Source organism: Rhinoderma darwinii, chromosome 3, assembly GCF_050947455.1.
Source record: "Rhinoderma darwinii isolate aRhiDar2 chromosome 3, aRhiDar2.hap1, whole genome shotgun sequence".
Classification (NCBI taxonomy): Eukaryota; Metazoa; Chordata; class Amphibia; order Anura; family Rhinodermatidae; genus Rhinoderma; species Rhinoderma darwinii.
In genome coordinates, this window is record NC_134689.1 from 192,717,917 (window position 1) to 192,745,169 (window position 27,253).

The 27,253-nt window shown below is 41.7% G+C and overlaps 1 protein-coding gene across 2 annotated transcripts in view; it reads left to right on the top strand.

The window, feature by feature from the left end:
* Nucleotides 1–26,614, top strand: part of MAPK11 (mitogen-activated protein kinase 11) — a 52,756-nt gene extending 26,142 nt beyond the window's left edge. For both annotated transcript variants that reach the window (XM_075857186.1, XM_075857187.1), the window contains 8 exons: nt 8,564–8,593; nt 9,595–9,642; nt 10,663–10,777; nt 12,259–12,330; nt 15,310–15,389; nt 16,034–16,112; nt 18,663–18,836; nt 24,343–26,614. In XM_075857186.1, the coding sequence (XP_075713301.1) occupies nt 8,564–8,593; nt 9,595–9,642; nt 10,663–10,777; nt 12,259–12,330; nt 15,310–15,389; nt 16,034–16,112; nt 18,663–18,836; nt 24,343–24,416 (672 nt within the window). In that variant the 3' untranslated portion in view covers nt 24,417–26,614. The remainder of the gene's footprint in view (nt 1–8,563; nt 8,594–9,594; nt 9,643–10,662; nt 10,778–12,258; nt 12,331–15,309; nt 15,390–16,033; nt 16,113–18,662; nt 18,837–24,342) is intronic.
* The last annotated feature ends 639 nt before the right edge of the window (nt 26,615–27,253 follow it).

Below are 27,253 nucleotides of genomic sequence, written 5' to 3' on the forward strand. Positions count from 1 at the left end.
TCTGCTGTCCGTGGTTTTCACGCACCCATTGACTTCAGTGGGCAACTAGATGCGTGAAAACGCATCAATATAGGACATGCAGTGAGTTTCACGCAACAGACACACGCTGCGTGAAAATTCACGCATGTGTGAATAGCCCCATTGAAATCAATGGGGCCGTGTGCTGGGCGTTGTTTCAACGCGCAGCACACGGAGGAGATTCATGCTCGTGTGAATGAGCCCTAACTAAGAAATCTAGGGGCTAGTCGTAGACCCTGTTCACATAACTTTTGTAATGTCTGTTTAGGCTGTATGTCAGGAAAGCTTGCAGTGCACCTGTTAAACGTGTCTATAGGGCTCCACTAGCCTGATCTAGGCCAAAAGAGTGTCCTTTTTGACGTTCATTGAGCTCGTATACGTACAGTATACTTTTCTTAAAGGATGAAATAGCATAGCAGAATACGCTTTTCCATCCTGTCTGATCCCACTATAAACGTATTCCGCACAGTATACATTTTTTGAACGTGGGAGCTATGAGTGACGGATGCCACTGTTTGGAATCCGTCACTGGCCTCGATTTAATCGTATGCGTCCCGAAGCTCTATTGACGTAACTGTCCATCTCCCTGCGATCCTGAGTCATTGTTGACTCCCCTTTTTTTTTTTTCTCCTGGTCCCATTGCCATATCATTTGTGCCTCCTCCCACCACCACCACTCCTTTGCTGATCGGGAAGCTTTAACAAAGACTTTGTATACAGAATACCCCACGTTTGCGGTCCCCACACACCACCCTGGCGGCCCGAATGTACCGCGCGACGGCAAGACCTTCAAAGCAGCCAGAGGCCTTGTCCATATATGGACAGTTACATCACTAATGCTTCCCTACAAAACTGATAAATGGAAGCGATGGTAGATGCGTAAGGCTGGGTTCACACGAGCATGTTACGTCCGTAATGGATGGAACGTATTTTGGCTGCAAGTCCCGGACCGAACACACTGCAGGGTGCCTCGCTGCAGGACAACTGTCCCGTACTGTAATCATGTTTTCAGTACGGGACAGGAGTTCCACAGAGAGGCAGGGACTCCTAGCATCGTACATAACTATGAGGCTAGGAGCCCGGCTCTCTACAGTGTGTTCGGTCCGGGACTTGCGGCCGAAATACGTTACGTCCATTACGGACATAACATGCTCGTGTGAACCCAGTCTAACAATGGAATTTGCCACCAATAGCCTATAGGGGTATCTGTTTAATGGATATGCCATGAAAACTGTCATGGAAGTTCATGATCTATATATTAAATAGATACCATTATAGCCCAAGGGTGACGTATGCCACTGACCCGTCACAACATCCGTTTAAAATATTAAAACCAATTGTAAATATGTTTTTGTTTTGATTGTTTTTATAAGATACATACAATGCAATAACTAAAAAAATGTCTGCAAAGGTGTCTACAGTCTTTTTAACCCCTTCAGGACGCAGCCCTTTTTCAAATTTTCACTTTTGTTTTTTTTCTCCCCACCTTTCAAAAGCTATATTTTTTTTATTTTTCCAACTATATTGCCATACGAGGGCTTGTTTTTTCCAGGACAAGTTGTAGTTTTTCATGGCACCATTTATTGTACTGGGAAGCTGAAAAAAAAATTATTATTATTAAAAAAACAGCGATTACGTCATATTTTGGGGGGTTTTGTTTTTACGGTGTCCATCAGGCGGTAAAAACTACATATTCACCTTCTACAGGTTGATACGATTACGGCGATACCAAATTTATATGTTTTGTTTTATGTTTTACCACTTTTAAAAAAAATAAAACCATTTGCTAAATTAAAAAAACATTTGTGTCGCCGTATTCTGAGAGCCATAACTTTTTTTATTTTTCTATCAATTTAGCGATGTGAGGGCTTAAGTTATGCGGGGTGGGCTGTAGTTTTCACTGATACCATTTTGGGGTATATGCGACTTTTTGATCATTTTCGATTTCATTTTTTTGGAGCTCTAAGGTGACCAAAAAACAGCAATTTGTGTGTTTTATTTATTTATATATATATATATATATATATATATATATATATATATATATATATATATATATATATAAAACCGCATTCACAGAGCGGGTTAAATAACGCTCTATTGTGATAGTTCGGACTTTAACGGACGCGGTGATACCAGTTATGTTAACTTTTATTTTTTTTAACATTGATTTAGGGGAAAAATATGAAAGGGGGTATTTTGAACTTTTAATACTTTATTGTTTTTGGAACATAACAAAAATCTTTATTTAACTGGTTTTTACTTTTTTTATTAGTCCCCCTAAGAGACTTGAAGCAGCGATCATTTGATCGCTTGCATGATATACTGCAATACTAATGTGTTGCACTATATCATGATTCTGACAGTCTCCTTTGAAGCCCTGCCGGAGGCAGAGCTTCAATGGAGTACAAAGATGGCGGACCTGGGGCCTTTTGTTCGGCACCCAGGCTGCCATAGCAACCGTTGTAACCGGCCGATCGTGCCGTGGGGGGGGGGCACGATCGCGTGCTTGAGGGGGCGCCCCCTTGATTCTAACACTTTAAATGGCGTGATTTTTTTTTATAAATTCTTTTATTTATCCATTTTACAAACAAACATATCACGTTAAATGCCAAAAGAATATGCAACCATATAGTACTTCAGCACGCAGGCCGGCATATGTGGACATCCTGTATAGTAAATGTAAAAACAGAGTATAGTCAAGCAATAACTGGGGCTAATCCCCTGCATCCTGAACCTGCAGACATACATTAAGGCCCACAGCGAAACATAACTTAAGTGTCATGTATAAAGTGCAAATTAAGAGGCTACGATATTCCTGAATTCCAATGATGATTGAAACCTGACCCAATGATTCAAAGTGAACTTTGATTCCGCTCATTGCAGGGAGGTGTCGGCTGCGTGTAACAGCCGTCACCCGCTATGTATGGAGCGAGCTCAGCCCGTGAGCTCGCTCCATACTTCCCCTTAACCCTCATCACGTACAGTTACGTGATTTTGCGTGAAGGGGTTAAGAACGTAATCCACACATAATTCTGGACCGATAAACATTGAAAGGTGGAGATTCAGTTTAAAGAGGTATTCCCATTTGAGCCATTTGACATTCACCGGATAAACCATATTTGTCTGATAGGCAAGTGTCCCAGAGGGGAGACCCACACCTATCTGGGAAGCTGTATACCTCATAAAATTAACATTGTATGAGGTATTTGTCTTCAGTGGCACAAACTGGGCACAACATATTGTCTACTAAAATGGCATATCAGTGGAAAGTTGTAATTTTCAATCTGCACCATCCGCTGCGCATTAACCCCTTCGTGTACCACGACTTAATAGCATGTCGTGGTGCGGGACGTGATGTATGGAGCGGGCTCGCGTGCTGAGCCCGTGCCTATATGCTGTGGGTGTCCGCTGTGTATTACAGCTGACACCCGGGACTAACGGACAGGAACGGAGATCGCGCTGTAACAGTAGCCTGTAAAAATGACCATATACTGCAATACGTTAGTATTGCAGAGTATTGTACCAGCGATCTAGTGATCGCTGGTTCAATTCCCCTAGGGGAACTAATCAAATGTGTTAAAAAAAAAAAACCTTTCCCATTTTTTTTTCTCTGTAAACGAATGGAAAAAATTGGTATCGCTGCGTCCGAACTATTACAGTATGCCATTATTTAACTCACGCGGTGAACGCCGTAAAAAAAAAAATGTAAACTGCCAAAAAACGTTTTTTTGTCACCTTCGCTATCGAAAAAAAAATAATAAAAAGTTGTGTACCAAAAAATGGTACCAATAAAAACGACAGCTTGTCCCTCAAAAAATAAGCCCTGTCATCGCTCAATCGACTAAAAAAAAGTTATGGCTCTCGGAATTGTTTTTTTTAACAAATAGTTTTTACTTTTTAAAAGTGGTAAAATATAAAAAAAAAACATATAAATTTGGTATCGCCGTAGTCGTATGGAGTCGCAGAAACAAATTTAAGTTGTCGTTTTTACTGCACGGTGAAAGCCGTAAAAACGAAACCCAAAAAACAATGGAGGAATCTCAGGTTTTTTTTTCCAATTCCAGCCTGCAAAGAATTCTATTTTCAGCTTCCTAGTACTTTAGATGGCTTCAATAGAAACTACAACTCGTCCCGCAAGAAATAAGCCCTCACACCACTACTGAAAAATAACAAATTTAAGGCTCTTGGAAGACAGGGAGGGATAAAAGAAAAATCAAAAAATGTATCAGTCCTGATGGAGTTAATTTCTAATAGAAAAAAAATAAAAAAATCATTTATGACCACATGTGGGGTATTTCCGTACTCGGGAGAAATTGCTTTACAAATGTTGGGCGGCTTTTCCCTCCATTATCCCTTGTGAAAATGAAAAAATTCAACATTTTAGTGGAAATAATGTTGATATTAATTTCACGGCCTAATTCTAATAAATTCTGCAAAAGACCTGTGGGGTCCAAATGCTCACTATACCCCTAGATAGATTCCTTAAAGAGGCTCTGTCACCAGATTTTGCAACCCCTATCTGCTATTGCAGCAGATCGGCGCTGCAATGTAGATTACAGTAACGTTTTTATTTTTAAAAAACGAGCATTTTTGGCCAAGTTATGACCATTTTTGTATTTATGCAAATGAGGCTTGCAAAAGTACAACTGGGCGTGTTTAAAGTAAAAGTACAACTGGACGTGTTTAAAGTAAAAGTCCAACTGGGCGTGTATTATGTGCGTACATCGGGGCGTGTTTACTACTTTTACTAGCTGGGCGTTCTGACGAGAAGTATCATCCACTTCTCTTCACAACGCCCAGCTTCTGGCAGTGCAGACACAGCGTGTTCTCGAGAGATCACGCTGTGACGTCACTTCCCCAGGTCCTGCATCGTGTCAGACGAGCGAGGACACATCGGCACCAGAGGCTACATTTGATTCTGCATCAGCGTTTGCAGGTAAGTAGCTACATCGACTGCTGCTGCAGAATCAACTGTAGCCTCTGGTGCCGATGTGTCCTCGCTCGTCCGACACGATGCAGGACCTGTGAGTGACGACACAGCGTGATCTCTCGAGAACACGCTGTGTCTGTGCACTGCCAGAAGCTGGGCGTTCTGAAGAGAAGTGGATGATACTTCTCGTCAGAACGCCCAGCTAGTAAAAGTAGTAAAAACGCCCCGATGTACGCACATAATACACGCCCAGTTGGACTTTTACTTTAAACACGCCCACTTGGACTTTTGCAAGCCTCATTTGCATAAATACAAAAATGGTCATAACTTGGCCAAAAATGCTCGTTTTTTAAAAATAAAAACGTTACTGTAATCTACATTGCAGCGCCGATCTGCTGCAATAGCAGATAGGGGTTGCAAAATCTGGTGACAGAGGCTTAAAGGCAATGTGTTGCCAGAAAAACATGTTTTTTTAAAAAAAATTAAACGTAGTGTGTGGGTGATTAAACATTGTTAAAATTTTTTTTAGTTTTTTCACTAGTCAGGAAATATTATAAATTAATTCTAATTTATAATATTACCCATTTCTGGTCACTAGATGGAGCTATTCCCAAAATTGCAGCATTGCAACATTGGGTTAAAAGCCCTCGCTCTAGTGAGCTCTCAGCATCCCCCCCTCCTTTATCCTGGCTAGTGCCGGGATAAACGAGGGGTTTGAACGGTGTAACATCCTACACTGTGTGTCGCCATTTTTTGAGCTAACACACAGTGTAGTAGGTTTACATACAGTAGTAAACACACACAAACACGAACATACATAGAAATCTCTTACCTGCTCCTGCCGCCGCGGCTCCCTCCGGCCCGTCCGCTCCGTTTGCTGCCGCTGGTCCAAGTGCACAAATCCGGAAGCCGCGACCGGAAGTAGTAATATTACTGTCCGGCCGCGACTTCCGGTCCACAGGAAAATGGCGCCGGACGGCGCCAATTTCGAATTGGACTGTGTGGGAGCGGCGCATGCGCAGTTCCCACACAGACGCCGTACACTGAAGTCAATGGGACGGGAGCCGTTCGCAGTCCCTATGGGACTGTGGCTGCCGTATTCCATGTCTGTATGTGTCGTTAATCGACACATACAGAAATGGAACAAAAAACGGCAGCCCCCATAGGGAAGAAAAAGTGTAAAAATAAGGAAAAGTAAAACACAAACACACAAATGAATATAAACGTTTTTAATAAAGCACTAACATCTTTAACATATGAAAAAATTATTTGTGATGACACTGTTCCTTTAAGGCTTAACCTCGACAAAAGCCACTTAAAGAGGCTCTGTCACCAGATTTTGCAGCCCCTATCTGCTATTGCAGCAGATAGGCGCTGCAATGTAGATTACAGTAACGTTTTTATTTTTAAAAAACGAGCATTTTTGGCCAAGTTATGACCATTTTCGTATTTATGCAAATGAGGCTTGCAAAAGTACAACTGGGCGTGTTGAAAAGTAAAAGTACAACTGGGCGTGTATTATGTGCGTACATCGGGGCGTGTTTACTACTATTACTAGCTGGGCGTTGTGTATAGAAGTGTCAACCACTTCTCTTCACAACGCCCAGCTTCTGGCAGTGCAGCACTGTGACGTCACTCACAGGTCCTGCATCGTGTCGGCACCAGAGGCTACAGATGATTCTGCAGCAGCATCGGCGTTTGCAGGTAAGTCGATGTAGCTACTTACCTGCAAATGCTGATGCTGCTGCAGAATCAAGTGTAGCCTCTGGTGCCGACACGATGCAGGACCTGTGAGTGACGTCACAGTGCTGCACTGCCAGAAGCTGGGCGTTGTGAAGAGAAGTGGATGATACTTCTATACACAACGCCCAGCTAGTAATAGTAGTAAACACGCCCCGATGTACGCACATAATACACGCCCAGTTGTACTTTTACTTTTCAACACGCCCAGTTGTACTTTTGCAAGCCTCATTTGCATAAATACGAAAATGGTCATAACTTGGCCAAAAATGCTCGTTTTTTAAAAATAAAAACGTTACTGTAATCTACATTGCAGCGCCTATCTGCTGCAATAGCAGATAGGGGCTGCAAAATCTGGTGACAGAGCCTGTTTAAAGGCCAGGTTCATGCAGTTTTTTGGGGGGGGTTTTTATGCTTAAAACTACATTAAAAAAACACTAGAAGTTTTCTAACGTAGTAAGGCCTACTGAGGCCTACACTGAGTTTTATTGAGAGGCAGAAAATATCTGCAGCAGATTTTGAATTGCCAGCATTGTTTGATGCTTTTTTTTGCTGCCATTTTTGCCAGCAGTTTTTTTTTAAGTTCTTGAAGCTAATGCAAAAAACGCTGCAAAAAAAAACGCTACAAATGAGTGCCGCAGGTTTTTACTGCCTCCCATTAATTTCAATGGAAGGTCAGAGGCGGAAACCTCTCGAAGATAGAGCATGCTGCATTTTTGCGTGAGCAGCCAAAAGCCGCCCAGGAAAAAACCCAGCATCTGCTTCCTATTGAAATCAATGGGGACAATTTTGGCCGCTGATTCCAACGCGGTTTCCGCATGAAAATTGTCGCCAAGAAACTCGTTGTCAACTGACCTTAAGCCAATTTGTAAGGCGTTTGGTTGCGTCTTTTAAATGATTTGTGTTTTTTTGTAGAGATTTTAAGGTCTATAAAACCCATTTAAGCCCTCGTTCACATCTGCGTTGAAGGCTCCATTAGGGGCCTCCTTCGCAGATCCGGCCAAGATTACCGGAGACCATAGCGCAATTGTGCAACGGAACTGTTGCTTCCGTTATCCCCTTGTTCTGCTACTCTCACAGAGCAGAACAAAGGAACACACTGAAGCAGGTGTGAACATAGCCTAGTCAGTGAAGAAAGCTGCATATCTAGAGTATGCTACTTTTTGAAAGAATGCCACCAACCAAAACACTGGAAGATTTATTAAGACTGGCGTTTTATATGGTAATCTGAATATCAAGATCACTGAAGTGAGATGCACCTAATTTATTAAGAGAGACCTCCTATTGAATACGAGGCATCTCTGACTGTCCGTGAAAGGGAAATCCAGGCCAGCTGCAAGCTGTCGTAGATCTCCGCTATAATTTACACCAGTTTATGATGTCAATTATAGTAAATTTGTCGGGCCACAGCAGACCACACCCCGTTTGCTAAGCACCACCCACATTTATTAAAAGTGGCATGGGTGGCGTAAATGCAGCAAATTGCGACTTCTGATGTATTTGCAAATTTTCTACTGGCATAGAAAAGTTAAGAATTTCCCTTCCTATATGTGTAGAGATATTCATATATTCCTTGAGATTAACAGCAAGCATATGCACGTCAGCAAATGTAATTGAAATGTTTCTTTTAAAATAACTCCCACCCATACGATGAAGTACTCGTCTGCCTTTCAAGTAGCACTTGGTAACTGTACTGTACCAGCTGCTGAACTATTGTGCCACCAAGTAGTCCAAGGTAGTAAAAATGGGAATATTTCAGTATTTTATTTCGGTAGCGATATGGAAATTAAGAAAATGTAAAAAAATAGTAATAATAAAACAGAATCTCAGATTATGAGAGTTGATGCAGTTGTTATCGATTTTGTTTTCACAGTATATCCACTCGGCTGGAATCATCCACAGAGTAAGTAATCTTTATAGCTGTACATCTTTGATTTCCCTTTACTGATCAACCACACAGGTCAGCATGGTAATAGAAATGACTGCTGGCTTGCCCAGTTGGTAAGTAAACTGGACTAACTTCATGTGGCGGTCTTGAGTGTGTGTGTAGGGGGACAGCAATGCAGCGCACTAGTTGCTATCTGCTTTAGATTCTTACTTGAGTCTATATATATATATATATATATATATATATATATATCACTCTGTGTCAAATTCCACCACGGTAATGGGTGCAAGCAGGTAATCCAGATCCATGGATTGTGAGCAATAAGTAGAAGAAATCCCACAGCACTCCAATGGTTCAAAAAAGCGTGTCGTTTTATTCAGTCAACAGCTGCAACATTTCCGTCCTGCTATAGGACCTATGCTTGAAAAAGGTCCTATAGCAGGACGGAAACGACAACGAATAAAACGACACGCTTTTTTGAACCATTGGCGGCCTGTGGGATTTCTTCCATATTTATTTATATAGATAGATAGATATTTAGATTATATATATATATATTTATATAATCTGAATCTATATATCTCCACTGTGGTCCCCTTATTACCACCACATTAAATGTTTAATTTATAATAAACAATTCAACTTTTGTATGGTACAAACTGTGTACTATTCTTTATTTGATGTTGATACGAATATGTTCACGTATAAGTCTATAGGTATGCTCTCTATCTATTGATATATGTGGACAACGATTATGATTTTTGGGCTCTGGATTGGTATAGGTATTAATGGTAATAGAAATGACTGCTGGTTTGCCCAGTTGGTAAGTAAACTGGACTTCCTTTCTAAACACTAGTGGGAAAGGAAAACCGGCCTATCTGTAGTAGCGTACTTCTACGCAGCGTATCCGTCCCGTGGGAACATACCTTTAGACACCAAGCCTCTTACAATTTGTCATTGTAATATTACCCTCTTAATAATATATTTATAGCTGTATTTTTTTTTCTTTATTGTAGGACTTGAAACCCAGCAATTTAGCTGTAAATGAAGATTGTGAATTAAGGGTGCGTATGCTACTTTTTGGCAGTTGTCCACTTAAAGAGGCTCTGTCACCACATTATAAGTGCCCTATCTTCTACATAATGTGATCGGCGCTGTAATGTAGATTACAGCAGTGTTTTTTATTTAGAAAAACGATCATTTTTGACAGAGTTATGACCTATTTTAGATTTATGCTAATTACTTTCTTACTAGACAACTGGGCGTGTTTTTACTTTTTGTCAAAGTGGGCGTTGTAAAGAAGTGTATGACGCTGACCATTCAGCGTCATACACTTCTCTCCATTCATGTAATCAGCACATGGTGATCCTGCGTTGTTCACGATGTGCTGTCTTATACTCACACATTAACATTACCGAAGTGTCTTGACACTGAATAGACATCACCTCCAGCCAGGACGGAACGTCTATTCACAATCCTGACACTTCGGTAACGTTTGTGTGGGACTTACAGCACAGCGTAATCTCGCTGTAAACTGTCATTTATAGCGTGATCTCGCGAGATTACGCTTGCTGTGCTGTAAGTCCCACACAAACGTTACCGAAGTGTCAGGATTGTGAATAGACATTCTGTCCTGGCTGGAGGTGATGTCTATTCACTGTCAAGACACTTCAGTAACGTTAATGTGTGAGTATGTGACCACACATAGTGATCCTGCGTTGTTCACTATGTGCTGATTACATGAATGGAGAGAAGTGTATGACGCTGATTGGTCAGCGCCATACACTCCTCTGTACAATGCCCACTTGGACAAAAAGTAACAACACGCCCAGTTGTCTATTAAGAAAGTCATTCGCATAAATCTAATATAGGTCATTATCAAATTGATAGTTTTTCTAAATAAACAACACTGCTGTGATCTACATTACAGCGCCGATCACATTATGTAGAAGATAGGCCACTTATAATGTGGTGACAGAGCCTCTTTAAACTAAAAAAAACCTCAAATGCTGCTTCCTGTAGAAATCTATATGGTTAATGATGTTACCCACATACAGCTAATGGTGCTTTGCTTCTTTCTGCAGATTTTAGATTTTGGGCTGGCAAGACAGACAGATGATGAAATGACTGGATATGTGGCAACCAGATGGTATCGAGCTCCAGAGATAATGTTAAACTGGATGCACTACAACCAAACAGGTAGTGGAAAAATGTTTACCAAATCTTTTGGATTACTTTTGAGATCAAGCTTTTGTAATATTAAAGACCCCCAAAAAAGTAGTAATTGTTTTAACCTCTTAATTCTAATGGTTAAGGGGGTATGGCGCTTGAACATGCATGTCCACCCAAATGCTCATACTAGCACAGCACTTGGGCCAACAAAACTTAGAAGCAAGTGCATCTCTCACATTTAGGGCCGATTCACACGAACGTGAATTGCGTCCGTGCAGGCCGCGTGGTTTTCACGCTGCTCGCATGGACCAATAGAAGTATATGGGGCAGTACAGACAGTCCGTGCTTTTTGCGCAGCGTTTGTCCGCTGCGTAAAAAGCGCGACATGTTCAATATCTCGGCGTTTTTCACGCATCACGCACCCATTGAAGTCAATGGGTGTGGGAAAACCACGCATGCCGCACGGAAGCACTTCCGTGCAAACTGGCTGTTTCGCGCACCAGCTGTCAAAACGATGAATGAAAACCACGCAGCCGCGCATCATACACTGATGACACACGGAGCTGTCAAGTGGCTTTTGCGCAGGCAAAACGCTGCGTGTTTTGCGTGCGCAAAAACGCCACGTTCGTCTGAATCAGGCCATAGCCATATTTTCTTCAAGTGAATAGGGCGAGCTGCAATACTAGGCACAGCCAACAGTACGGACGATTCGATGTTATTGTCCCAGAGAACCAGTTTCAAAATAGCTTTGGTCATTTAGCCCAAAATTACTCTGGCCCTAGAACAAGAAGTAATATACACATATCTGGTATAATTACTAGCCATAGAATAATTTATCAATTTACTTTAAACATTTGGTGGATAGTATAAAAAAAAATAATTGCATAATTGTTGCAATTTTAGTTTTTTTTTCAAATGTTTAAGTTTACATCAAAATAATCTGAAAATATCTCAATCTCTGTCCTAAAAACTTTCACTTTTACTAAAGAGAATAAGTCATCTAGCCAAAAAAAAGTTAATAAAATATGATCCTTTGGGGAAATAAAAAAAATACAAAAAACAACCTGGTCATAATGTTCAAAATCCGTTTTTCTATGGTTTCTAAAGTGGTTTTATAGCAATTCACTTTAATATGTCAAACAAATATGTCACAAAAGTAATATTGGCAGAGCTGGGTACCCCGCCTTTACCAATAACAATACAGTGGCTGCTACACATTCTCCATCAAAAGGACTACTGTATGTGGGCCCCCCCCCCCCCCCATTCTTATGATCAGTGGAGCACCCATCTGCCAGACCTCTACAGATGTCACTTTCACAAGAGGTCCTAAAGGTCATTCATTGGAAAATCCCTTCTTTTCATCTGTTGGAATTTTTGTATCATTTGCTGTCTAATTTTCTCAGTGAATTAGTGACCTATCAAATCCTGTAACCTTTTTTTTTTTATTATTCTTGCTTAACAACTTGTTTCATTGTTTGTGCTTCAATTTTTTTGTTTGTTTTTTGCAGTTGATATTTGGTCAGTTGGATGCATTATGGCGGAGCTGTTGAAAGGCAAAGCTCTCTTTCCAGGGAATGACTGTATCCTTCTATTGCAGTTCAACTTTACCTTCTAGATTTAAAGCTGTTTCAGTGTTATTAGCAAATGTGATAAAATGCCCCCTTGGATTAGTGATGTTAGAAACTTGTAGAAAGGTACCAATGTCTGACGAGTACATAGGGCCACCAGAAGAATTGATTCTGAGAGCCCATCTTCCATCTATACCAGGACTTCTCATGCTTTTTCTATGAGGCCTCACCAGCCATAACATGGTAATGCCTGGGTGTTACCAAACGTGGTCAAAGTCCATATCAAATATATAGAAACAATAATCTACAAAAACAATGCATGTTTCATTTTTAATGATCATTGACGTAACTCGAGCTGTTCTTGATGCATCCTGAAGCGCCGCTTTCCTTTCACAATGCCCAAATATTTTTTTAAAAAATTGTAAATTCCACAGAATAGCAATGTATACACCAGTCACAGCTCTCATACAGGAACGCTCCAATTACCTGTTGGCATATTTGAGCAGTGCAGAAATAATGCAGTATGACAATGTACAGACAAAAAAAATGCAGCTACTATATCTTTACATTTACATCCGTCTATAACGGAAACCACAACGCATTGCCCAATCTTTTGTATGATAGACCCCACTGGTCCCATGGACCAAAATGACTTAGAATGGTGTTGTTTGTTTCGCATACAGCGCAATTATTTCTAGCAAATACGACAGTCTGTGACGGCGCCCCTCATGGAGATGGGGACAGAGCCTAAATTGTACATATAACTAATTGTTATAAACTTTATATATAAACAATGCTGCAATATACTGTACATAGAAATATTACTGCTAACCGAACACATAAAACACTATATTACACACACACACATATATATAGATTGTTCAGCCCTAACCTTAAAACCACCTGCCTATAATTGTGTCATTAAAACAACTCTTGCCCCTCAAGTCATAGACTCCACAAGAACTCTGAAGGTGTCCTGCGCTATCTAGCCCCAAAAGGTTAGCAGATCCTCTAAGTCTTGTAAGTTGTGAGGTGGGGCTGCTATAGATAAGATTATACAGATGCTCGGTTGGATTGAGATCTGGGCAGTTGAAGTCCAAGTCAACAACATGTCCTTCAGAAGACACATTGCTGGTGGGCTGGGCCTTTAAGGCCCTCTTACACCGGCTGATAATTAGCCGGTGCAGCGAGCGCCAATCAACGAGACAACGTTGATCGGCACTCATTTACTCCTGTCACACGGAGCTATGGATGGGGACGAGTGGTCGTTATTCCAATCGCTCGTCCCCATTCGTTATTATCGCTGTCGGCAGCACATCTCCCTGTGTAAACTTTAACTTTTTTAAAACTATACGATAAGCAGATGTTTGCTCATTCATCTGCTAATCACTGCCCTGTTTACACAGGGCAATTATCTATGAACGCTTGTCTGCCCGATAATCGCCCAGTGTAAAACCCCCTTTAGTCCTGCTTCCTCATTTGCTAGAGTGGAACGAGACCCAAGGCAAAGTTTTTTTTATTTCATTAGGATGGGCAGGCCCACCGGAGAATCCACTGGTCCTACAGTGGGCCAGTCCGATGCTCAAAGTGTCATTAACCCCTTCCCCCTGCTGGCATTCTGGGCCCTAATGTCCAAGCCATTTTTTAGATTTTTCCATTGTCACATTCGAAGAGCTGTAACTTTTTTATTTTTGCGTCGGCATAGCTGTATAAGGTCTTGTTTTTTGCGGGACGACTTGCAGTTTTTATTGGTACCATTTGAGAGTAGATGCGACTCTTTGATCACTTTCTATCACATTTTTTTTAAGTCAGGATTAACAGAAAACAGCAATTTTTCCATTGTTTTTTATTTTATTTTTTACGGCGTTCACAGTGCGGGTTAAATAATGTAACAGCTTTATAGTCGGGGTCGTTACGGACGCGGCGATACCAAATATGTGTAACTTTTTTGCTTTATTGTAGTTTTTTTTAATAGTAAAGCATTTTGTAAGGGGAAAAGCTGGGTTTTTCATTTTTTTTTTTTTCACTTTTTTTTTTTATTAACTTTTTATTAAACTTTTTTTACTTTTTTACTAGTCCCACTAGGGGACTTCACTATCCTCCGATCGCTATTATAATACACTGCAATACTTTTGTATTGCAGTGTATTACTGCCTGTCCGTTTAAAACGGACAGGCATCTGCTAGGTCATGCCTGCGGCATGATCTAGCAGGCATTCGCTCCAGGCAGACCTGGGGGCCTTTATTAGACCCCCGGCTGCCATAGAAGACACAGACACTCGGCGATTTTATCGCCGGGTGTCAGTGAGATGAGAGGGAGCTCCCTCCCTCTCTCCAAAACCATTCAGATGCGGTGCTCGCTATTGTGCACCGCATCTGAGGGGTTAAACAGGTGAGATCGACGCCCCCAGCCCTCAGCTGCTTCTGGCAGCTGAGAGCAGGGAGATTTCACGGCTCCCTGCTCTGTTTACTTTATTCTACAGCAGCGACGTAGTTTGGCGGCGCTCTAGAATAAAGCCCACTAATGACCGCCGTAAAAAGGCGTATCGGCGGTCATTAAGGGGTTAATATATGAATGGTCATAATAACATTAAAAAGAAACCCCTTATCCGTGCCCTGTGTAATGTGTCTATCAGAACAGTCATTCACAGGCACATTTTACTAGGTTATTTGGGAAAAAGTTATTTCATTTTTATTTTTTTTTGTTGAAAATTCATTGCAGCCCAGACACTGGAAGGATCAGTGTCACTCATCCTAGGACTATATGGTCGATAGTAAATGATTCGCAACTGCTGCTATCGGCGTGTGCATGTACACATAAATGCAATGCACACCAAGGAACTAGTTGTAAATGGACAGCTTTAGTTGTATGAAACTGGTACCCATAATGTTATATGTTTAATCTTAGAGCCAATAAACAGAATCCTATTTTGTTATAATATGAATGTCAAGTTTTTGACTGTTTACATCAAATTTTCCTAAATAACTTCAGATATTGACCAGTTGAAGAGAATAATGGAAGTTGTAGGCACACCTAATTCTGAGTTTCTTATGAAAATTTCATCCGAACATGTGAGTTCTCTACGTTTACATGTGCGATATATGCATGCTCAAACGTGAAAGCACGAAACCATAAAAGTATTGTTTATTGTTGATCAAAATATGCATACTAAAAAAAACATCTTTATCATAAATGTCACTCATCCGTCATTTACATTTCATGTGATCTAACGTGCTTTTGAAAATGGCAGCATATTATGATGATTTTACTGATGGAATGACCATCAGATACATGTAACGATTCTTTAAACCACTGAGAAAGAAACACGGCAAAAGCGCACAAACTGTTTTTGTTAAAACACGCGCGTCTTTATTAGAGTGATGTAAGGTTTCTTTTATTAAAGCTTATTAAATGATTGAAAAAGGCTTCGGTAGCCACAATGTTTGTTTGAACGGAAGTTGGATAGGAGTTCTGTTGCCATGTTTCTTTCTTGGGTTTGGCTTTTCAGTTCAAATGCGGAAAAACCACCAAGTGATAATTTAGTGACTTTCTATGGTTGCTGCTTAAAAATACAGCAGGCAAAAGAAGCATGGAGAAGTATTACAGGAAGAACGACAACAAACATGTTTCTGCTCAAGACTCATGTCTCAAATTGTAGTTGTTATAACTCCTTCATGTATTACAAGTTGTGTGTAATTTTATTATGTATAACTAGGCCAGGAGGTATATTGAATCCTTGCCACACATGCCGCAACAGGATCTGAATGAGGTATTTCGTGGTGCCAACCCTCTAGGTATGAACCTATTCTTCTGCAATATTCTGTAACTGTTATATTTGGCGTGGGGAACACCATAATTATGTTATATAGCGTATAATAATTGTTGCCATTTAAAAAAACATAATTAATATTATAAAACCAGCAGGTAGATGTACAGATATAGTCATTCTCCATTAAAATTAATGGGTATCTGAGAAATTTGAATTACATTTGATTCCTCTAAATCAGTGGTTCACAAACTTTCTGAGGCCGGTACACCCGCTAAGACCTTTGTTTGGGACCCCCCACTACCATACATAATTTGTAAGTAGATGCCGGTACGTAGCTCCATTCGAAAAATAAGTCCCTACAACAACAAAAACAATGATAATTGTGCGGGAGGGGGCAGGCTCAAGGTATCCTGCTATTGTGCAGCCCGACTATGGCCGCTGATCGTGGGTTATGTGACCCAACCCGTCCATCAGTGGCCATCAGAGGCGTAGCTAGGGGTTTAGCACAAGGGACGTGAAATGCATCTGATTGGGCGAAACAGTATAATGCCCCCACACAGGTTAATGCACCTATAGCTGCCCCCACACAGGTTAATGCCCCTACTATAGCTGCCCCACACAGGATAATGCCCCTATAGCTGCCCCACACAGGATAATGCCCCTATAGCTGCCCCACACAGGATAATGCCCCTATAGCTGCCCCACACAGGATAATGCCCCTATAGCTGCCCCACACAGGATAATGCCCCTATAGCTGCCCCACACAGGATAATGCCCCTATAGCTGCCCCGCACAGGATAATGCCCCTATAGCTGCCCCGCACAGGATAATGCCCCTATAGCTGCCCCACACAGGATAATGCCCCTATAGCTGCCCCGCACAGGATAATGCCCCTATAGCTGCCCCGCACAGGATAATGCCCCTATAGCTGCCCCGCACAGGATAATGCCCCTATAGCTGCCCCGCACAGGATAATGCCCCTATAGCTGCCCCGCACAGGATAATTCCCCTGTAGCTGCCCCGCACAGGATAATTCCCCTGTAGCTGCCCCGCACAGGATAATTCCCCTGTAGCTGCCCCGCACAGGATAATTCCCCTGTAGCTGCCCCGCACAGGATAATTCCCCTGTAGCTGCCCCGCACAGGATAATTCCCCTGTAGCTGCCCCGCACAGGATAATTCCCCTATAGCTGCCCCGCACAGGATAATTCCCCTATAGCTGCCCCGCACAGGATAATTCCCCTATAGCTGCCCCGCACAGGATAATTCCCCTATAGCTGCCCCGCACAGGATAATTCCCCTATAGCTGCCCCGCACAGGATAATTCCCCTATAGCTGCCCCGCACAGGATAATTCCCCTATAGCTGCCCCGCACAGGATAATTCCCCTATAGCTGCCCCGCACAGGATAATTCCCCTATAGCTGCCCCGCACAGGATAATTCCCCTATAGCTGCCCCGCACAGGATAATTCCCCTATAGCTGCCCCGCACAGGATAATTCCCCTATAGCTGCCCCGCACAGGATAATTCCCCTATAGCTGCCCCGCACAGGATAATTCCCCTATAGCTGCCCCGCACAGGATAATTCCCCTATAGCTGCCCCGCACAGGATAATTCCCCTATAGCTGCCCCGCACAGGATAATTCCCCTATAGCTGCCCCGCACAGGATAATTACCCTATAGCTGCCCCGCACAGGATAATTACCCTATAGCTGCCCCGCACAGGATAATTACCCTATAGCTGCCCCACACAGGATAATTACCCTATAGCTGCCCCACACAGGATAATTACCCTATAGCTGCCCCACACAGGATAATTACCCTATAGCTGCCCCACACAGGATAATTACCCTATAGCTGCCCCACACAGGATAATTACCCTATAGCTGCCCCACACAGGATAATTGCCCCTATAGCTGCCCCACACAGGATAATGCCCCTATAGCTGCCCCACACCTGTTAATGCCCCCTATAGCTGCCCCCATACAGTATATTTTGCACCATAGCTGCCACCCATACCCAGTATAATGCCCCCATAGTGCCTAATAATAAAATAATTACCTATCCCTGTTCCCACAATGAGTGGAGGAGATCCCTCTGCTCTTCTGGCCTGTGCAGTGTGTGGCTCGGCAGACAGGCGCAATGACGTCACTATATCGCGGCTGTCTGTACTGAGACTCTTACATCCGTCATTACATAGTGATAGCTGGAGCAAGGAGCTATCAACTCCCTGCTCCAGCATTCGATTCAACTGTATCTGTGTCCTGAGGACACAGATACAGTTGAAACTGGGAAATTCCATCACTGGGGGACCAGCCCTAGGTGCCACTATCTCAGCGTGCCTTTGGCCATCGGTCAGGTCTTCACACGACTCCCCCAGGGAGTTGTGACCTACTGTTTGGGAAACACTGCTCTAAATGATACCAGACCAACTGTCATCGGCCTGCTACTTTATGGATCACAGAAAATAGCAAATTTATCATTTTTCGTTTTCAGTGTGCATGGAAAGTAGTGCAAGTCATCTTGTCTCTGTAAAAGGCAGCAGGATTTTGACAAAATATGTCTTATCTTTTTAGCAATTGATCTGCTGAAGCGGATGCTGATTTTAGACAGTGATAAACGAATCGCAGCCACTGAAGCCCTTGCACATCCTTACTTTGAGCAGTATCATGATCCAGAAGATGAGCCTGAGGCTGAACCCTATGATGAATCTACAGAGAATAAGGAACGCACAATTGATGAATGGAAAGGTACCGGCTTGTATGTGTGTATGCAGAATGCATAAGTGTGCGTATTTAACTCCTTCCCGACCGCCCACTGTCTTTTGACGTCAGGCGGTGCGGGTGCTTAGTCTACAGAGACGTCTTTTGGCGTCGCTGTAGATCAGGCTGATGAGCGCTCGTGAGAGCACTCATCCTCTAAGCAGGAGCTGTAACTAACAGCTCCTGATCTTAGAGCAGCCTCCTAAACACAGCTGGGGTCGGCAAACATTCGGACCCCAGCTGTTTAACTCTTTGATTACTGCGGTCCGTGACCGCGGCAAGATCAAAGGGAATTCCCCTCTTTGATAGCATCACCGGGATTCCAGTGATGCGATCAAACAATGGGGAATCCCTCTGCAGTCAGCACTGGGGACCTACAAAGGACCCCAGGGCCGTCTGTTCCGTTTGCCTGCTGTTCGGGCACACTGTGCTGCAGAATCAGCAGCCTGTGTCATAGTGACACAGTGTAATGTATTAGCGTACAGAAGTATGCTAATACATTACAAGTAAAAAATAAAGTTACAAATAAAGTTATCCCTTGATGGGATTAAAAAATAAAAAGTAACAAAACAAATAAATAAATTTTAAAAAAGTCCCAAAAAGAGTCTTTATTTTGCATTAAATACATTTTATTGCCCCTACACTAAATAAAAACAAAAAACCTACACATATTGAATATCTACACGACCGTAATAACCTGAAGAATTAATCTAATGGGTTATTTAGCGTGAAACATGAACGGGATAAAAATGAAACCAAAAAAACTATTCCGAGAATCGCTTTTTCCTATATTGACGCCGTGAATTTTTTTTTTTTTACCCCCAAACTGTGGGGGAAAAAAAATACTATTTCTCTCCCATAAAACAAGGCCTCATACAGCCACGTCAATGAAAAAATAAAAAAGTTATGGCTGCTGAAGCGCAGAGAGGCAAAAACAGAAAAATTTAGCTGGTCATTAAGGTCTTTTCAGGCCCGGTCATTAAGGGGTTAAAGCCTACATATTCGTGTCACTTCCTGTACTTATAAATATTGGTGTTCATTTTTATTTAAACTCTGTAATGTCTATCTGTAACCCTGGCAGTCAAGGGTGAGGTTTTAAAAAAAAAAATAATAATAATAATAATCCGTCCTCAATCACGGTTGAACGCATACTGGGAGCAGCAAGAAAATGTCCAGTTTCCCCAACATGCATATGTATAAACTATACAATCGGTGTGCTATACCAGTGTCCCGACATTTAGAGTAGAGGCTATCTTTTCTCCTGAATCTGTTGAATACGTGTCAATCTCGGCGTGCCACGAACATATAAAAATGTTTTTTCCTCAGTGATCTCTTAGCAATTCACTATCATAAAGAGACAGTGCAATACATCTAGGCCATTATAAAATACTAAATTTTGGGTTTATTGATACAAACCAGGTTATACACAAGGTGTACAAAATCGCAAATAAAAATCAGATAAAAAGTCCACGTGGAGTTCGAACAACAAACTCTAGTTTCGCCTTCAACGGCTCCTTCCGGGGAATGACCCTCTACATGACGCACATTAATTTATATAACAGAGTGACTTATATTGAATATCTCATGATAGTGGCACCTGTCAAGGGGTGGGGATATATTGGTCAGCAAGTGAGCAGTCGGTTTTTGAAGTTGATGGGCAAGCGTAAGGATCTGAGTAACTTTCACAAAGGCCAAATTGAGACAACTGGGTCAGCACATCTCCAAATCGGCAGGTCTTGTGGGATGTTCCTGGTATGCAGTGTTAAGTTCCTACCAAAAGTGGTCCAAGGATGGGCAACCAGTGAACCGGCATCACAGTCGTTGGCACCCAAAGCTCATTAAGGGTATGTGCACACACACTAATTACGTCCGTAATTGACGGACGTATTTCGGCCGCAAGTACCGGACCGAACACACTGCAGGGAGCCGGGCTCCTAGCATCATACTTATGTACAATGCTAGGAGTACCTGCCTCGCTGCAGGACAACTGTCCCGTACTGTAATCATGTTTTCAGTACGGGACAGTTGTCCTGCAGCGAGGCAGGGACTCCTAGCATCGTACATAACTATGATGCTAGGAGCCCGGCTCCCTGCACTGTGTTCGGTCCGGTACTTGAGGCCGAAATACGTCCGTCACTTACGGACGTAATTAGTGTGTGTGCACATACCCTAACTCTCGTGGGGAGCGAAGGCTTGCCCATCTGGTCCGATTTATAAAGAAAAAGTACTGTAGTGCCAATTGCAAGTTACTGCTGACTGATAGAAAGGTGTCAGAACACACAGTGCATCACAGCTTGCTGTGTTTGGGGCTGCGTAGCTACAGAACTGGTGCCCATGTTGAACCCTGTCCACAACCAAAAGTGCCTACAATGGACAAGTGAGTATCAGAATTGGATTATGGAGCAATAGAAGAAGGTGGCCTGGTCTGATGAATCAGGTTTGCTTTTACATCATATGGATGGCAGGGTAAGGTACGTGTGCATCGCTTATCTGGGAAAGAGGTGCCACCAGGATGCACTATTGGAAGAAGGCAACTTTTGGTCTTTGCATGATGATACTATGATGATCAGTAGATGATACTTTGATACCTACCTCCTACCTAAACATTATTGCAGAAAAAGTAAGTTTTTTTTCATGGTAACAGTGTTCCCTAATGGCAATTATCTCTTTCATCAGGATAATGTGCACTGCCACACTGCAAAAATGTGTTCAGGAATGGTTTGAGGAACATGACAAAGGATTCAAGGTGTTTATTTGGCTTCCAAAATCACAATCCGATTGATCATCTGTAGGATGTGTTGGAAAAACAAGTCTGATCTATGGAGGCCCCACAAATTTACAGATCTTCACGGGTAACTAAACTTTCAAAAAACTTCTGACGTGTCATAGTGACATGTCAGAAGTTTTGATCGGTGGGGGTCCGAGCACTGAGACCCCCACCGATTGCTAAAACAAGGCTGCAGAAGTGCTCGGGTGAGAGCTGAACTGCTTTGTTTCTTATTGACTTTTCTTTGAAAGCTGATTAATTGGTATACAGGTTCATAGACTTTCTATTGAGAGCGTACACCAATTTCTCGGCTGACCGGGAAAAGCTGATCAAAAACTAATCTGGTATGTCACTGTGACATGTTAGAAGTTTTTTGAAAGTTTAGTTACCCTTTAAAGGATCTTGGTGCTAGATACTACAGGACATCTTCAGAGGTCTTGTGGAGTCCATGCCTCGAGGGGTCAGATGTTTTGGTGGCAAGAGGGGGAACTACACAATATTAGGCAGGTGGTTTTAATATTCTGGCTGATCTATATAAATTTATTTTTTAATCTAGTAATGGTACCTCATTTTCTACCTTGTTTGGGAGTATTAATAAACTTGGATATGAGTATTTTATGGTGGCCTGGATGTATTGCACTGTGTCTCTTTAAGCTTTATCTGACCGTAAATCACTAGAAGATCACCTAAGGAAAAACCTCTTTACCTGTACCGGAACACCAGCATTGACCAGATTCAGGAGAAGGAGGTTGCCTTATCTCTCTTCACGTCGGGATGCTGGTAGAGTGCACCGATTGTTCATTAAGTAGAAAAATATGTGCGGTATTACGGGGTTAGACACTTTTTAGGGAATTTTCACTCGTGCAGATTAAACGGTTAAAACTTAAATGTTTTTATGCTATCAAATGGATTTTTAAGAGTGGCAAATATGGCTCAGAATTTTATTTTATTTTTACTATTTTTAAACCTATAGTATTTGTATTTTCAGAATTATTGGGCTTTTAGTCTATAATGAATATAAAAAAAATTGAAAGAAAAGAGTTCCTTTTTTTATTTATTTATTTATTTTTTCCTCATCCAAATTTTGAGTTTCACAAGCAATACAATAATGAGATACGCCATAGTACAAATGACAAATGTGATGGCCAATGTCATACAATACAATTACTGTTATATATAAAGTGCACCAAAACACCGTAGATAATTACCTAAAACATTGAAAAAATGCCAGAGAGAATCCAAAATGTGCAGCCTTAGCGATGGTGGTAGTAGTAGGAGAAATACTGTATTTTTAGTATTTAATACACCACTAGATCTTTGCAAACAAAGAGGAAACTCTATACGGGCCAATGAACACTCATATGAACGCTTGCTTCCGATCATTGCCCTATGTAAACAGGGCAACGATCAGCCGATCAACAAGCACTCGATCGTTCACCGACTGATCAAAGCTTTTATGCAGCACAAAATATTATCGTTGTCTGCAGCACATCTCCTGTGTGAACGGGGAGATGTGCTGCCAACATGATGGAAATGTATGGGGACATACGATTGTATTGACAATTGCTCATCCCATACATAACCATTCATTGTTCCTTTTGAAAGCAGCAAACCAGAAACGACAAGGTCAGAAAATAATTTTAAAGATGTGATTTTTTTTTATTGATTTTTTTTACACCGTTTATGTCCCCTGTAACTGGGGCTGTCATACTGACACCTGTCAATTGTCCATCACGTGATCGTTGGGACCAGTAGAGGCAGCAATGCTGCTGCAGACTATTGTATACACTAAGTGCTGTGTATACACAGATCAAGAAGGCAAAAACTGTAAAAAATACATTTTTGCTTTCTACACTAGGTCCACTGTCTTTGACAGCCGGGCACCCAACCTGCAGCCGCTATTCTGCGGCACCGTGATTTTACAGGGCTTCAGCATAAAGCCCCCTTAACAGCTGCCGTAATCACACGTATGGGTGGTTTTTAAGTGGTTAATTTATAGAAGGGTGGGGATCTGTGATATTGACCATTTTACCATACACCACAACCATACCATAAGATGCTTTTAACAAGTACTCGTTGAATTCTTTAATTCTACAGTCATAGATATGATCAATGATACACAAGGCCCACACGAGTAACCCAATTAAATATTTGTCCCAAGAAGACCACTCCTTTCAATATGCCCAGTTAAGGCATTTAGATGTCAGAGGGGACACCAGGGAGAGCTGCTAAAAAAACCAAAACGCTTTTGCTATTGTGGACTCGGCCCGCTCATGTGTTTACATAGTTGGTCATTCATTTGAATGGGTGCTGTTCAATATTACCTGTCCCCTGAAGCTGCTGCTACAGGAAAAATGTGAAGCTGGCTTCACCTTTTCTCAGTAATATCCTTTGGGTTATCGGGAGTTTCAGGAGACGGACCCACAGCAATCAGATGTTTGCACGGTTCTCTTCCGTTTAAAAATAGGCTGTCTGGAGACAATCCCTTTAAGCAGCGGCAAAAGATAGAATTTCTTGACAGGCGAAAAATGTAAATGTAAAATGTCGAAGGCCCCCAAAGCGAAGGCACGCGCTGTTTGCTTTATAGCAGAAATTATCACGGCTATCACTGTGGGCCAGTGACATGGTTTTTTTTTTTATGCATACTGCTTAAAAAATGTTTTAATAGAAGTTGCTCATTGTATTAATTTATTGAAATTGAATATGGTTTTATTTGTTTTTCACCAGAGATTACCTATGAAGAAGTGGTTAGCTTTAAGCCACCTGATATCAAAATTGATAATCTGGAAATTGAACAGTAAAGAGTCACAAGAGACTCACAAGAGACTATTACACTATTGGCTTTTGCAACATGAAAGGCTTCTGTTGACCAAAGACAAGAGGCTCCTGAAAATATCATCATTGTCCAAGCCCATAACTGCTGCCATAAACCCATCACTTCTGGAAATAATATTTTCAATTAAAATTTCCCATTTTTATAATGCGACAGACAAGCACAACAGCATGTGATTTTTCTGAATGTCCTGTTATCTGGATATCTCATGTATAAATATCAGTTGATGAGCTTTAGATATTTGTCCTTCTCTTCCAGGCTCTTATCAGAATACTTGACGTTTTGGTTTTATTTATTTCCATAGCCATCTACAGGCCAGTATCTGGCAACTTGGTTTGAACACTGATCAGGGTCTAATTTATATATACATAAAATCAGTGGGGCAGGTTTACTAAGAATGGAGTTTTTATACGCCAGTCTACAGCTATTTGCTCCGCTGGAGTAAGGTGCAACAGATTTATTAGGAGGCGCACACCTCTAAGTAAATCTGTAGCATCTTTCCGCTGCTCGAGAGGCACAGTTATGGCACAACCACAGCTGTGCACCATCCATTCTCCTTTACCCCAAATTGCCTTAAAATAAGAAAATTCTACTCACATCAACACTCCTCCAGGTCCCCTCTGCATGCTACGGCTCATACAATGTCCTGGCGCCGAGCAGCATCCAGGCCTCATATGCAATGCAGCGCTCCACGTCATCAGTGCTGCATCACCTGCAATGTCCTGATGCTGCCAGGCATCAGTATGATGTAAGAGGGGGCAAGAGAAGCGATGAGGTAAGTATCATTTTCTTATTTAATGTCTTATGGGGGAGTAGTCCGAATTGGGGGGGGGGCAAGGTATGGGGAACATTGTGTCCCCATTACCTTTTCTGTCTAGTGAAGGGGTATTTATGGTCTTCTGATTATCAGCTGTTCCATGTCTGATAACCGAGAACAATAGATTATATTCACCTGTCCTGGCACGGGCCTCTACCTTGCTACGCCCCACAGATTGGAATCTACGTTAGCTAGGAGCTGGCATAAAATGTGATAAATTGGTTAACCCAAAAAGGCTGTGCCCAATTTTTGTAAGCTACGCCCCCTTTTAAAAAGTGGTGGGGATGCAAAAGTCGCCATTTTCAATGCAAATTGCGAATTTTGGGCCTTTTGCAAGGTTGATTAATTCCCCACCAGTCTGGCAACTACTAAGTGTGCAGGTTGAGCCGCTGAGTTTATTCCTATAGAGGCTTTTAGTGCAGATGGACATTGACTGAGCAGACCTTTTTAAGGAGCATCTGTGGTTAACATACAGCCACACTTGTCAACATTACTGATCATGACCTGAATGCATTCAGGAGGGTTATTACAATTTATTGGGTTGTCTGTATTAGTCATGCTACATCAATAATAATTGCACAACTCCCCACCACCCCGATTTATTCTCCTTCAAATTAGAACTGTAAAAGTAATCTTCTCTTCCATATAAAATCAGTTTAGATTTTGTTATGCTGGGACACGAAGGTAAACTGCTCTATGGGTTAATATGTATAGAAGGTGGATTCACCTATAGGAATATATATCTGTTCTTAACTACTACTAAATAAATGACACTGATTGTAGTAACCACTTCCTCCAATGATGACCTGCCTGGCTAGCGCATTATTCTGAATTCTTAAATTGGTGAGATTTACTGTGGAGCAAAATCCCAAAAACATCTCTACTTCCTTCCTTCCAATCTCTAGCAATGATAGACTGTCACGAGCACGGTGACGTGTGGGCGTTCAGAGGTGGTTTTGACATCTTGCGTAAACAGTGGGGGTGAAGATTATTTATATGCATTGCTATATCATGATACAGCACGGCGTGTAAATTTACAGCTGCATAAATATTTCCCATGAATGTGAAATGCTGCTTTTTAGTGTGATTTTCTGCATGTTACAATTAAGTTTATAATGATAATAGAAGGGGAGCTCCATGTAAAACAAATTCACTTATCAGGTAAAAGTTTACTCCTCAGACGGAGAGGGTCTTTGCCAGCTTTATTAGCGGGTGCCTTTACAGGGTGGCCGGGCACAGTTATGCCTACCAGTTATGTTTTGTTGACTGTCTGGGAGGTAATGTAAAAAAAAAAATTTAATTGGTAAGCCTTGTATTTGTCCTGCTGCCAATAAAATAATTCTTAAGTATTTCTTGTCTGCTCACTCTCCTTTTCCTGGCTCTTTATTAAGGCAAAGTAAGTGAATAAAGAGGTGGATAATAGATGTTGAATTTTCACTAGTGTGGCTTGTGAAATATCATCAGTTGGTGTGACTAGTACTTAATGCTTGTTCTCGCAGGTTGAACATGTCATATGCAAATGCAGAACAGACGAGAGACATTCTTCCTTATTTTCATTTTTCAATGTAATTTAAATCTATGAGCAAGGAGCCTGTAACTGAAGCAAAGAAGTCAGAGACGCTCTGAAACCAACCCCCTACCTTAAAAAAAAATCTTATGTCAAATAGATATAACTTGGGAATGGCTGAATACAATTTTCAACAATCACTAGCAAAGCTCCCAGGGAGTTTATCAGATGGTTCTCCTGCAGCCCTGAACTGAAAGTCAGCAAATATCTAGTAGAGCTGAGTGACCGTTCCTGTGGAATCAGTAATGGCATAGTTATGAACCTGGTTTACCAAAAATATATAACTCATAAACCGCTGGATAGAAATTTAGATAGCTTTGCAGATAAAGGAAAAGTGAAGGGCTTTGGATGTTCATTAAACATTTTAGGAAGATATACCCTTTTAACTTAGCCAGTTTACATTCTCTAAGTAATGGATTCT